The 15,027-nt window shown below is 40.2% G+C and overlaps 1 protein-coding gene across 1 annotated transcript in view; it reads left to right on the top strand.

The window, feature by feature from the left end:
- CEP290 (centrosomal protein 290) overlaps positions 1-15,027 on the top strand; it is a 3,346,332-nt gene that overhangs the window by 3,251,134 nt on the left and 80,171 nt on the right. The window contains exon 51 of the mRNA XM_044087863.1: positions 4,308-4,411. Coding sequence (XP_043943798.1) covers positions 4,308-4,411 — 104 coding nt within the window. The remainder of the gene's footprint in view (positions 1-4,307; positions 4,412-15,027) is intronic.

Consider the following 15,027-nt stretch of genomic DNA (forward strand, 5'->3'; position numbering starts at 1 on the left):
TTCCACCCTTATCAGACCAGTTGTAGAGTACAGTGCTTCCTTCGGTATGTACCTGACCAAGCATATGCAGCAACTAGCGCAACCTCAGAGGTTCCTTACAAAATGAATACAAGGCATAACAAGCCTGCCTTATGCACGCCTTAAAGCCATTCCTGTACTCAGTCTCCTATAGATTACTGAGGGGTGATCTGTGCCTGGCTTGCAAGGCATAGGCAAACCCCACACTTATGAATCTCCTGCATATTTGCAAGTCAAACAGTAGCAGAAATACAAGGTCTAGGGACCTGAATTTTGTCTGTGACTTAAACAGAACATGCTGTAGAGACAAATGTGTGTCCCAGAGACAGCCCTTCCCATGGAAGAGGCTTCCCATGCATGTAAAGCTGAGTTCATCTATTACCCATTTTAAGCACAACCTAGACCAGTGGGTGGGGAATAGGAAATTTACTTTGGGCCAGGCACCAATGTCCTTTATGGACAGAGATAGCTTATAAATGCCTGGCCCTCAATTTCCTGTTTGGATACAGGACATCATTATTCTTTTGGGAAAACTTGGCTAGGCTTAGAAAGGCCCTCTGGGTCATTAGCCTAGTAATAATTTGTGAATATATGACAAGTATAGAGACCTAAAGGGATTCTACCCATGATCTTCATTTCAGCAGGTCTCTTAGGGAAGAGGCAGTCCAGGGGGATAGGAAGCAGTCAGTAATAGTGCACATGTGCAAAGTTAAGGAAAGGGACAAACCAAGGAATTACAGACCAGTGAGTCTGACATCTGTAACAGACAAAGGAATGTAGTGTTCCCAAAAGTCAAGGTTTATGCTGTTGATAAAGATGTATTTTAAGCTTTTGCTAAAGTCAGGCATGTCATTTTGATAAAAATCTTGCAAGTCTAGGATTGTCTGTGCTGTTCGTTTATTGTATGGTATTGCATTGTAAGGCTTGCAAGGTTCTTTGTATAAAATGGACTGCTTAGCAAAATATGCTGTCGGACTAGCATGCCCTAGGTCTGTGGCTGGTTAACCAGAGAGGTGTAAGAAGGCATCTCTATACATATGAGGACACTGAAGTTTATTAAAGCTTTTGGCTTGGTTCATCACTTCGGTCTGCTTGCAAAATTAAGGGCAGCAGAAATGGAAAACAAAGTGCAGAGGGGTGGTGTGAGTTATATAACAGGAAAAGGGCGGCAGAGAAAAGGGTAGCTGTCTAGAGGAAGAGAGGGATGTAACAAGTGATATCCCCCAAGGCTCATTCTTTAGTCCAGCCTTAGAAATCTGTTTGCCTCTGATGTCACTTTTAGCATTGAAAACTGGCTCACTCTCTCTGCATTTGATACCAGAATTGGGGGTTCCTGATGGGAATGCTAGTCTGTATGGAATCTGAGTAGGCTGGAGGTATTGTCCAAAGAATGGCATCTGTACCTCAACTCATTCAGATGCATGGTCAGAGTTTGATCCAGTACTAGGTGACCTAGGCAGTTGCCTAGAGCCCACTGGCTTGGGGGGCCCACTACCTTGGGAGGGGGATCCACTGGTCAAGAGTCTGCCACAAAAACGTATATTTCTTCTTTAAGAATGCACTCTGCATGCATAACATTTCTTCTTTAAGGGACTCACATAAGTGCATCCTTAGAAGCATCTGTACATGTGTCTTTAGTACAATTCACGCACATTTAAACTGAAACAGAGCATGCGATTTTTGGAGTTATGCTGTTGCTGTTCCCATTCCAGACAAATGCACTATTGGTGAAGGAAATAGCAGGGGAGGTGTGTGTGTATAAATGCCCCATTTAGGGATGGCAGGCTGGTTGACTCATGCAGGCTCAAACCCTATACCTTCAATACAGGACCCTAAAGCCTGAATCATCTACATCAACTGCCAAGTGTTTCAAGAACTGTTGAGTTTTAGTGCATTTTCACAGATTGTTGAGCTTCTGTGCATTTTCAAGGACTGTGGAACTTCTTTGCATTTTAAAGACTGTTGAACTTCTGTGCATTTTATGGAACTTTGAGATTTTGTATATTTGCAAGGAATGCTGAGCTTCAAGGGAAGAGAAGTTTACTATTGATCATGCTAATTCTGTTTTTAATGTGTGATTGTTTTGTTTAGCAAATGGCTATCATCAGTATTTTGCTATAAGTTTTAAAAACAGTGTTAGCACAACAGGTAACATACTTGCCTTTGGTGCAAAAGACTATGGGTTTTACTCCCACACCATATACATGAAGTGCTGATATTGCAGTGTCTTCTTGAAGGACTCCCGTGTGTCCTTTGGATGAGATACCTATCAACTGTGAACCTATTACCAGTTTATTCTTCAAAGCCAGCAGGCATTGTATTTGTACACAAAACACTGAAATGTAAAGATGTTTGCCAGCAGCAACCTCTTCATTAGTTATAGATCTCTTTAATGTGGAATTATTCAGATGACTTTTACTTCTGCAGAGATTGTGTATTGACTGATATTAGTGGGTTGTAGTGACAGAAGTTTGAGTCGCCTTTTATTGGTGAAATGTTCTGAAGTGGGTAGTTTTGTCCTTAATGGTTCATACGTTTTGTTTCATTGCTTACTGGAAAATGTTCAAAGCCACAAATTCTAACAAGTGGTGCTGTATTATACAAGGAATATAATTTAATACAAACATGATAGTGCATCAAAGAACACATGCATGTATGCATGGTCTAAAAAATGCGTGCAAGGGGCCTATGGTTTGAAAACAGCCCAAAGGTAAATTTAATCTGCCACTGGCCAGATGCATTTTCTTTGAATGTGGGTTTCAATGAGTAATGTGAGTTTCAATGGCAGGGAAGCTTACTGTTCACTCCAAGTCTATTTTCATTGTGAGACTGTATTATTTTGTTTAGCAAATGGCTGTCAGTGTTTCTCCTATAAAAATAGAATTAAAAGTTTTAAATATTTCTAATCACTGCAGAAGTAAAGAAGAAAATAGTATGCACAATGACCATTTAAACAGTGTTTATGGTAACTGGGAAGAAATAGCCAAGAAATGGGACACTGGGAGATGCTGCCTGCGGGAGGTGTGGCCTGATCTACTACCCTGCCTAGGCCATTCTTGACCATGATCCGACTGTGTGCATGGTAATGTACTTGGATTATGTTAACCCAAAAGGGTGCTGTATTTGCAGGTAGGGGAGACTTTACATACCTGAACAGGAAAAGGATTTGATGGTTATTCCACAGAACATAAAACCCTATTATTCAATGCAGTACGGTGGTCGGAAGAACAAACCCATTATTAGGGTGTATAGTTAGGAGCATAGTGTATATGATAGCAGTGTGATGATGCTTCTTTTTCAGGGCCTTATAAGACCATAGCTAAAATACTGCCCCCATTTCTGGAGACCTTTCATGGAGAATGAGGTCAAACTGCGGGAGATAATGGAAAGAAAGTGAACAGGATTGTGTGGGAGAACAGAGGGTATGCCTTATAAAGAGAGGCTTAAGGAGCTTAACCTCTTCTCACCTGATGCAGGAGAGTTTGGAGGACATAGCACAAGAACTAAGTCATTAAAATGGATGTGTGATGGGATAGGGTTAAAAAGGGAGGGCAAGACCAGGTAGAAGGCAATCATAATTAGTTCAGTTCAGTTCAAGTTAGACATTAGGAAGTACTTCTTCTCAGACAGGGCAGTAGATAGGTGGAAGGAGTTTTTAGAACAGTTGGAAAAATTTGAAAAACTCTGGACAATGGAACAAGAAAGTGAAAGGGGAGGGCAAGATGATTAATCAAGCTGAGCAGTTAGATTTTACAATATTTTTCATGTAGAGTTTTTTTTTTATTTGGGTTTAACATGGCAGTCTGAAGAATGACAGCATTATTTAAAGTAGAAAGCCATCTTTAGATACTGTTACAAATATCATGCATGTGCAATAAAAATAATCATGATGTGCATCTTTTCTGAAAGATAGTGTCTCATACTATGCTTTGAGGCATAGAAGTTATTGACGGGGAGGACACTGTATGTAGAATTATCGAAATATATATGAGATAAACATGGAGGGAGAAGGAGGTGTAGAATGGTAATAGATACAAAAAATGAGGGTATCACACATTCTGTATTAACTTTATACTTGCACACATTCATTCAGGACATTGTACGTAACAGCATCATTGTCACTGGTGAATGTTAAATCTGTTCCTTGTTTTCCCATCTTCTTTCTGATGTTTCTTTGAGTGGCAGCAGTTTTACATCCTGTAGTGGACTGACGTAAATGTATGTACTTTAGCATACTTAATTTCTTAATCTGATAAGGCATTCATCATATAATAAACAACTGTTCATAGGCTCACTAATGATCGGCTAGAGAAGGAAAAGACAGAGCTAATTCACCAGCTTGAAGTTTATAGGCAGCAAGACGGTGTTGCAGGTGGGAGTAGTGGACTGGCTGGTAAGTGGAGCTTATTTAATTTAATTTTATATTTTTTTAATAAGAATGACTAATACTGCTTGCATCATCTGACACAATTCAAAAACATATAATTCTTAGACTTCAGAAGAGTCTTGTAAATATATGTCAGACTGTTTCTGTATATTTGAATAAGCTGGAGTGACATAGAATGTAATATATTAGCTTATATTATTTTCTTCTTAATTATCACTTAGCATAGTAAAAAGAGAGCACTAAGAACTAATATATTTGTTATTAGTAAACTACCTTTCATCTCCTACTTTTGTTTCATAAAAATTGACATGCTGTATTTAACACAACTCTGCAAAGTGCTATACCTTTTAAAAATCTGGAACATTTAAATAATATATAATTTTCAAGGACATAGCCCTAAGAAAGGGTAGAACATAAAAGGCAGTGCTTTTCTTGACATCCTGAAAGAAAAAGGATATCATATGATTAAACTGGTTTAATGTTTTAGTGTCCTTATTTGAACAGCAGCATGAACACTGTCAATAGATTTCCTTAAAGCATCTAGCAGACTGTAGCTCTAAGGTTAGGGTATTAACATGGAATATGATTAAATATGAGAACTAAGTACATGACAGAACTCTTATAGGTTCATAGGATGGTACTAGGCTATCGACCCTAGGGCCTATATAAGCCTAGCCATAACAATTCCCTGGATATTTCTTCCCACAATATTTACTTCTCTGGACCCCTGTCTAGCAGGGCGACTGATGTGATCCCCGGGATGAATTTCCTATCTCCCATCCAATCGTCAAGGTTCCTTTTGAAGAGGGCCAAGGAGGCACTCTGCTTGACATGTATGGGCATTCTGTTCCAGAGTATGGGGAGTCTCTGGGTTCTCAAACAGTGACCAGCAATAATACAAACAAGTGGACAGTGAGCCAGCATATTAAACTTCACATTGTTTAGTATATTAATGTTCATTACAGGTGTGCATTTGAAGTTTGACTCCATTTATGGAACTTGTATAAATTATAACAGGAGTCCTGTAAAAGGTAGGAAGATCAATATTTGAAATTGGCAACAGCGGCACATTTTGTCTTCATAGTTAAAATATGCAAGATGATTTTTCTTATCTTTTTTCTTTTGGTCACTGGATAGATGGCCTGACCACATGGATTGTTTTTAGCCACTTAATGTTATAGTTTAAATACAACTCTCAGCCTGTGCCAGTGGCATAGAGGGATGAAGTTCTGATTATTGCTCAGGTGACCCAAGTTTGAATATTGGCTCAGGTGCTTCAGTGTACAGGAGGGGAAGGATGGACATGCCCATCCAGGAGGATGTGGGAAGCACGCATGCACAGTGCATACTGATGTGTTGATCTCTCTGGTGCAGACTGGAGAGAGAGCAGTGTGTAGTGCTACCGGGGGCTGGACAGGGCATTCAGCTGATGACAAGCCCCTTGCAGAAGCGAGGGGATGGACAGTGCTGATGCTCATTGCACAGCCCACCCATGGGGTATTATCAGCGTATCCAAGGGTGGAAATGAAAAGAGAAAAAGATGATATGATGCTATCCCACATGCCTCAAGCTCCTTACTGGCCCGAACATTGGTCATTGACAATCTGGGTGAGCAAAAGAAGGTTCAGAAGAACAGACAGATGAGGAGAGACCCTGGGAGCAGCTGATGGTCAGCTGTAAGGAGCAGAAATTGGCCAGTAATATATCTCTCACACACTCATGAAGCATTGTAATGAAATGGTTTTGTTGTTTCTCAGATAATGTCTTCAGAGAATACCTTTGCAACCTGCTTGCTTTTAGATACACATATCCACACTCTGTGTGTGTGTGTGTGTGTGTGTGTGTGTGTGTGTGTGTGTGTGTGTGTGTGTGTGTGTGTGTATGTGTAAATATTGATATAGATAAATAGACAGATATAGGTTCTTATCAAACACTCAAACTGTCAAAAGTCCAAGAGCTTGAAATATCAGCAAAATAGTTCAAAAATACTCTATTAATTGGCTTTGCGAGATTGCAGTATACTGTGGACTGAGAGTTTGTCTTTACCCACTGTAGTACAATCTCGATACATATATCGGTAGCGGGGGCGTGTATGGGGGCTTGCCTCCTCTGGAAAAAATAGTTCTTCATTTTGCTTGTTTTATTTATTTTTAAATCTTTTAGATTAAATATTTGCTTCAATGTCTTACAGTTTCAGCTTTTAGGAAATTATAGGTTATAGACAAAAAGCTACATATGTACATATTCCCGTCCTTTTATCAATTTACTTGTTGGACAGCTGCAACTATGTTTGTTTATTTTAGTCATCCTATAGATTAATCAACAAGGAAGTGTGCATTTGTGTCAGATCACTGAACCAGGAGCTACCGAATGTATGTATGTATGCGTATACATATATATATATATATATATATATATATATATAGAGAGAGAGAGAGAGATATACATACACACACACACACACACACACACACACACACACACACACACACACACACACACACACACACACATACAGGATCATAGGAGTTTACTAGGCTAACAGCCCTGAGGCCCTTACAAGCCTAGTCAATTTTCCCCTCTTTTAATGATGCTATTAATAGACCTGACTCAACATCTGCTGCCCCTATCCAGAAGGAACACAGGTAAAACACCAGGGGTGAATTTGTGATTCCCCATCCAATTATCCAGATTACACTTGAAGAGGGTCAATGAAAAAATCTGTTTTACTAGGATTGGAAGCTTATTCCAGAGTAGGGGAGCCTTTGGGAGATGAACCTGTCTCTTCAGCAGGTCCTGTTAATATCGCTTCTCATGTTGAGGTCACTAGAGTGGGTGCAGCTAATGTGTACCATTTCCATCAGGGCAGGGACAGCGGTTGCCTTATAGGCTAGGCAGAGGTCACCCTTGAGTAATCTGTAGGACACAGAGTATAGAGACAGGGATTTTAGCCTGTCAGCATAGGACAGGTGTTGGATACCTTGAATTTTCTTTGTCAGATACCTCTGAGGACTCTCCAATTGTTGGAGGTGCCTGGCAAAGTACATACCAAAGAGTGCATTGTATTCTATAGTTGATCTAATAAGGGAGGAGTACAGGAGGGGATTATAACCTCTTTTTTCCTAGAAGCAATGCCCTTATTGATGAGTTGGGCAATGTAAAAGGCCTTCCTAACCACTGCGGAAACATGATGGCTGAAAGAGTGGTTGCTGTCAACCTGTGTGCCCAAATTTCTTACCATAGATTGGGTACTTAAGGTGTTGTTGTTAATGTGGTACTTTGCAGGATGTCTCACTTGCTTAAGGGTATGATAATGATGCTATTTTTAGCATTTAGCTTGAACCTGTTACTCAGGCACCAATCGTTGGTTTGAATAAGACATTCCTAAAGGGTGACAGTGTCTCTAGGGGATTTAATGATTGCACCCAGATTGCAGTCATCTGCCATCTTTGTTAGCCACATGCCTTTTGTTTTTGCCTGTACTTCTGATAATTAAATTCCAAACAGTAGGGGCACAAGCACCAAGCCCTGTGGTACTCCACTGGTTACTGGTCTTGAGGTGGATGAAGAGTCCCCCATTTTGGTGAGCCACATAACAACCCACCTAACTATATACTGGTTTACATTCAGTTGGGTAAGTTTATCAGTGTTGGCTGAGTGGGGAATGTTGTCAAAGGCCTTCGCTAGGTCTAAATAGGCAGTAAGCACAGGTTTGTCTTCATCCATGAATTTGGTGACTGTCTCAAAGAAGTCCACCAAGTTCAGTAGACATGATCTCCCTTTGACGAAACCAAACTGGGATGGGTCTAGTGTTTGGAGGTTGCCTATATCCTTGTTGATGAGGACCATGATGATTCTGTGCATGGTCTTGCATAGGAGGCTGGTCACACCTATTGGTCTGTAATTCGTGGGGCAAGTAGAGGAGCCCCCTTTCTGGAGGGCTATGACAGTGGTAGTTTTCCAATCTGCAGGAACATACCCAGTGCTTAGACTGTGGTTAAAGAGGGTTCTTAGAGGTGCCACTAGCTCCTGCTGTAAGCAGTTTAGGAAACAGCCAGGGATGTTGTCTGGTCCCATAGAGGCTGTGTATTTTGCTTTTGAAAGGTCATTAAGGACCTGTTCCTTAGAGATTTGTGGGGGAGGACATGTGGGAGTAATTTATTGTGGTATATTGGGCGGTGACGGGGAGAAGTTCTCACTGAACCTATCTGCCAGCAGGTTATTAATATCACCAGGTTCAGTATATGTTGTGCCATTTACAACAAGTTCAGTGCAAATCTGGGATTTCCTTTAAGGTTGCGGACGTAGCCAAAGAATGCCTTGTGGTTACCTATAGCTGGGGAGACCAGTTTAGATTCGTAGTCTGGATTTTTTTGCTAGGTGTCTTATTTGCTTACTTAGTCCAATAAAGGAATCCTTTGAGTTAGGAGACTGTCTTCTTTTGCTTTTGGACACCAGTTTCTTTCTCCTGTTATATAGCCTGTTTATGGTGGATGTCCAGCAAACAGGCTTGTTCTTATGTGAGGAAATTAATTGTATCCTGTTGGGTACAGCTGAGTCAGTGCAACTGTAGAGATGCTTATCTAAGGCATTGATATAAACCTTGGCATAGGTATCTTTGCCATCAGTAGGGGTAGGGGCTATGAAACTAGTAATAATGTCTCGTAAGTGGTTACAGTTTGCTTTGGAGAAACGTTTTAATTTAGTTACAGCTGGGGGAGGGTCAAAGACGACTTTACACTTGGGGTGGTGCAATGATCATTCATGTTCATGAGTACCATACCCAGGATGTTTGAACCTCTAATAGGGGTGTCCACTAACTGGTCTAGAGTATTGGAGTTTACAAAGGTCATGAATCTCCAGGTGAGTGCATTGGTACAGGTGTAGTTAGATCAGTCTATTGATGGGTTGCTGTCTCACAAACTCAGGGTGTTTGCTGGCATATTGAGAGACTCCAAGAGGTCCAGGTCGCACTGTAGGTGTCATGAGAGTCCTATAAGTGATAATCTGAAGAGGAGTTTTTGCTACAGAGAGTTGTACATGGAGAAGTTCTTGGGACTCATTTAGACATACCAATCTGAAGGAGTATTTGTCTTTAATAAAAATACTTTTACTTCTTTGGATATCCTGCTCTCATCTAATGGTCTGAGTGAGTGGAAGGCGTCATAACCCAGTGTAGCTGGGGTGTTTCCCATATCCTTGAACCAGGTTTTTGTGACAGCACAGACATGAGCATCCTCCAAGGGGAGGGCAGCTTCCAACAAGTGTAGTTTTAGGTTAAGACCTCTAGCATTTAGCAGTATGACCCTGATGTTTTTTGAGGAATATTTTGCAGTGGAAACTTTGTACTTTGTGACATTGCCTAAAAAGGTACTAGGAGGAGGCAAGAGACTTTGCCAGAAGCTGAAATCCTAGGGGTGGCAGGTGAAGACCATCTCTGGCAAAGCGTCGAGGTCTGTCAGCTATGTTATTCCAGGCTGCATCATCCTGGGTGAGGGTGGTATACTACTTAATGCTAGGAACATACCTGGGACACATAATCCAAGAGTTCAGTCATGTCTGTCTTCATTTAGTCCAGAGAGGTACATCTCAAGTCATTCATACCATTATGTACTATGACAGAGTCATGATAGTACTTGCTAAAGAGACCTGAGTTTGTGTGTGGTGTTCTGGATCCTGGCACCATACAGAAAACTAACAGTGACCTTCTCCTTATCCAACCTAGTGAGTGGCGCATCAGTGTGTCTCACAATAGAGTCGCATATGACTAGTACATTTGGTTTTGTGTTAAGCTTTAATGGCTTACCTGGAGAGACACTGGTATGTGTGTTTTTATACCACACACAATACATGCAATTATTTATTCAACCAATAAAAATCAGTGCTTTAAAATCATTCCATTCCTTAAAATAAAATACATTTAAAAAACTTCATGTTGACAAGTATAAATTATTATAAATAAATTGTATAGAAAAAAATAAGATAAAGATTGAATATTTAGTGGCTTAGTTGGGATGTTTATGCATGTATATATTTTTATACATTTTCATACATTTTCATATACATTTTTTATATGATTTTTATACACATATACATATATTTATTTATTTATTTAATATTTATACATTTTAAATTTTATATATTCGTAATATAATGTAAGATTTTTATTCAATACAAGTAGTTTATTATTCACTGTTGGATTGCATATTTTGTAACGTGCAAATGTTAATTGATTAGGTTGTATTAGTTTATACTTGTCAACATGAGGTTTTTTAAATGTATTTTATTTTAAGGAACAGAATGATTTTAAAGCATTGATTTTTATTGGTTGAATAAATAATTGCATGTATTGTGCGTGGTATAAAAGGAAGTCACAGCTTGGTAAATCCGTTTTGCATCTGAGGAAGTATAACAGAAGACAAAAACGCTGTTGTGGTGTAATTGCGTTTATGCAATAAAGCTGTTGGTTCCACATTTTGCTGTGGTCAAGAAATTTTATTTCCACCTCTTAGAGTGCCAGGACTGTGTTGGTTTTGTTTACTTGTTACTTTGGGCACTCTTTCCTCTGTTTCGTTTTTATGTGTGTTTTTATGTGTACTGTGTTTATCTACACATGAGCTGTGTGTGGTGTGCTTGTGTTTGGGTAGGTTTTTAGAGAGGACCTCCGCATATGTGGAGTTATGTGCTGGTTGGATGGTAGGTGAAGGTGGTGGTATGTGACTGCTGACAACCTCCTTGGGGTCAGGTATACTGACTGATGAGTATGGGAGCATTGATTCTGTGTTTTTTATGTAGATGCACCTCTTGAATGTTGAGTTTGAGTATTGTAAAAGAAGTGGGTTGTCAGTGTACATGAGGCAATTGCTACATTGCCTCAAAATGCTTAATTCAACCAGGTAGGCTGGAGAAATGGTAAGGTATTGTCCTTCCATGGTGCTAGGCAAGAGGTGTGGTTGGTAACAGGGATTGACTAGAAATGGCCTTTTGGGGTTCTTGAGCGAGGGTGGTCCACTAGTATAGATTAACAGAACTAGAAAGGTTAGCTCAGAGGCTGTACTGATCTGTAGACTGAAAAAGTTCCCACTGGAGAACAGACTACAGCTAAGGCAAAATTTACTGTTCCTATACCTGGCAAACAGTAATCGGATCTGCATGTTAGTGCCATACATCTCAACTGTACAGATTTTCGCAGAATGTCCACATTTTTGTTACATACTTTTGGTCCATTTTTCATAAAATTTTAGTTTTATGGCAAATTAATGGCAAATCATTAAAGATTCAAATTAGAAAATAATGATAGACAATTGAGTTTCAGACTTCATAAACTTCAGAAAATTCATGCTAGCACAAAACATGTTATTCTGTCAACTTTCTAAGTTTGTAGGAGGAATATTTAAAAATTGTCCCTATTTTTGGGCCTTTGCCCTATGGCTTTGTCCAGATGCCTTGCTGTAAGTAAGCACACACACATGCACATCACTGAGAAGAAAAGCACAGTTTGGATGTGGTAGTACACACTATGAGGAAGGTACATTTCGAGGTATGAGGCAGGGGTTGAAGCAGGGAGCTTTGTGGTTGGTAGATGTTATGGGGTACAATGGAAAAAGGGTGAACTCTTCAGAGGAAAATATGAGACATAAGTGATGTTATTAATGTGGCTGATCAGATGAGGAAATGATAAATTGGTATTGGAGTGGAAGAGGAAACAGGAGGCCAGTAAACAGCAGTAAGAAAAGGTAGGTAGAGAAAGACAGAAGTTGTCAGTGGTTTACATTTAAGTTGGATGAGAAAGTTTAAGATAGAAAGTAGAAGGGATAGCATCAAAAGAGAAGACAAGGAAAAAGAAGCCTGAGTAGAAGGGCGGAGACAGATGGCAGCGCAAGAGATGAAAGGGAGACAGAGCCAGAAGTGACCCTGAAGGAACCAGCACCACATGTAAAGCTTGAGGGAATTAGGCAATGAGATATATACAGTTGTGTAAGAGGGATAGTGGATGAAGGAGACAAAACAGTAGATAGTCCTTGTGGTAATTATGCAAAGGGGATGGGAAGGGGTTCAGATGCAGCATATATAGAGAGAGAAACATCCCAGGTATTGATTAGGAGTGAGAGTGAAAAACAGGATGGAGAAGGTTTGAAGATGGAGGATGCTGACATGGGATGGGACATAGATGAGATTTCAGCTCTTGTAGGGACAAAGAAGAAAGCTTTAATGATTTGAAACTGTCAGCTAGAGAAAAAGAGTCTTGGCAACGGAGGCTAGAAAAGCCATGTTATAATTAAATCAGTTTCAGAGCTTAGACTTACACATAAAAGGAAATAATTAAAATATTAGGAAGGAGTTGTGTTCTATCAACACCACTGATCTGTCAGTGTAGACAGCTCAGGTAGCAAAAACCAAGGTGGGTTAGATGGCAGACAAAAGCCAGGAGAGGAGTTTGTTGCTAGCATTCTTGGACATGTTACTTGCACCAACAGCTACTATGTAGAGGAGGGAGAGAATTATGGAGTATAATGGCTGGCTGTGACAGTGGACAAGGAAAAAAGTCTTGGGAATGGTATATGCTAGAGGGGGATCTAACAGAGGAGACCAGCTGTGTACCAGGGTACACTTGATCTTAGTCCGCAAGTGGCAAAGATACTAAGAGCCAAGTTTAAAAAGGTAAAACTCAATTTTACATATAAATCAAGATGGATGGGGTATCACTGAAGCAGAAGAAGGGCATAAGCACTTAGTTGCTAAACAAAGGGAAGACAAGAAACTGAATATAGTGGAGAAATAAGCAAAGTTGACTTGGAGCATGGTTGGGCAGCATTGCCATACCTTGTAAGGAGTCCATATGAATGGGGAAGCTACAAACAATAATAAAGAAGGGGGAACATGGACATTGTTGGTGTCATAGGAAGGATTATTAAAACATAAGATGTATAAGTTCTTCAGGAGAGATAGAGGGGAGAGGGATGAAAGTGGAATAGTAGCCTGCCTAAAGGAAGGCATCAAAGACAAGGTCAGAGATGATGAGGAAGAGGAACAGTGCCTAAAGAAGAGGTAGTAGAGTAAGAAGGGTAAGTACATGAGCTAAATACAGTGGCAGCTAAAGTAGAAGAAGCAATGTATTGCTGGTGGATCAGTGTATTCCATCATTTCCAAGACAGATCAGGGGAGGAGGATGAAAGACTGGAATAAAGAGCAGGGAAGTCAGTTAAGAAGTGGGCTATATACATAAATGTGAATAATCATCTCAGTGTATACTAGGAGATTCCAATCTCCAGAGTGCAGAAGAGAGTTGGAGCTGACTGAAGTATTAGACTCTGAGGGTGTTCATCTACCTGGTGAATTACTGCAGTAGAGTGGATATAATTTTGGATGTGGTCTTTAACCAAACTAGGGGGGTGGACAGGGATGCCCATGTGGAAATGCACTTTGCCAGCAGTGTTTACTGTACTGTGTATTTTAGAGTTATAGGAGGATATGAAAATACAACAGGGACAGAGGTGTGGAACTTTAAGATACTGGATTATGCTGAAGTAGAGGAAAGGGTCAAAGATTAGTTAGAGGTATGGGGCAAACTGAGTGAGTGAATAAGCTAAGGTAAGCTGAGTATACACAAGGACTTCAGGGAGAGGCTCAAGAGAAACAGAGGAGAAAAGCAGTGTAACTTCATAAGGGAAGTGAAGCTAGAGCAAAAGGCATAAAGGAGGAAGAAGCTATTGGAAGGTGGAAGAGGCACATTGCAAGTAGGCAAGCAAAAAGGCAGCAAAAAAGCTGAAAACAAAAAAGGCATAAGTTAAAAAGGAATTAGCAGACTTCAACAAGAAGGAGTGTGACATTCCTTCTCTGGACCAGTAATCAAGGAACCTCAATCCTTACCACTGACACTGGTGGAGAGTGTTCACTTAGAACAAAAATAGATACACACATTAATTTCAGATGTAGCCCTCTGCACCAAGCACAATTTCCCTTAAGAGCACACAGGGAGCACACCCAGTCCTGGGGCTGGTCTTCCTCCTCCATGCCCCAAATAAGGCTTAACCTTTCTTGCTGCAGAAAGCAGTATTCTGTGCCCCTGTTCCAAGTAGCTGACACACACACATACACACACACACACACACACACACACACACACACACACACACACACACACACACACACACACACTTTGAGATTTGATTTTCACAGACACACACACACTTGGGAAAGACTGGCACAGATTTACCAGCTATGTCCCCTCTGCCCAGACTATAAGGTAGATTCACTGCCACCAGCCAGCTACTTTAAGACTCTTACCAGGGTACCCAATCACTCTTAGTAAAATGAACACTACACAAGTGGTAATGTTAACCTAGCAGCAAGACTTTCAGGAGCATGAAGCCCACAGTGCCAACAAATAAATGCAGTTACTCCTCTCCAAGGTTAAAGTATTTTCTAAAAGACCAGCCACAGTGAAAGGTTTAGATATAATTAATAATAAATAATAAAACAGAAAACATGAAAATACTGAACATCTATTTACAATAAACACTAGAGTTTCAGTTCACAGGAAATATAAAAAATAACACAGATGGAAAGACTCAGACAGATACAGAAAAACAAAACTTTTAGCTAATCTCACTATTTTCCCA

Source organism: Protopterus annectens, chromosome 11.part0 (genome assembly GCF_019279795.1).
Source record: "Protopterus annectens isolate FY-2018-M chromosome 11.part0, PAN1.0, whole genome shotgun sequence".
Taxonomy (NCBI): Eukaryota; Metazoa; Chordata; order Ceratodontiformes; family Protopteridae; genus Protopterus; species Protopterus annectens.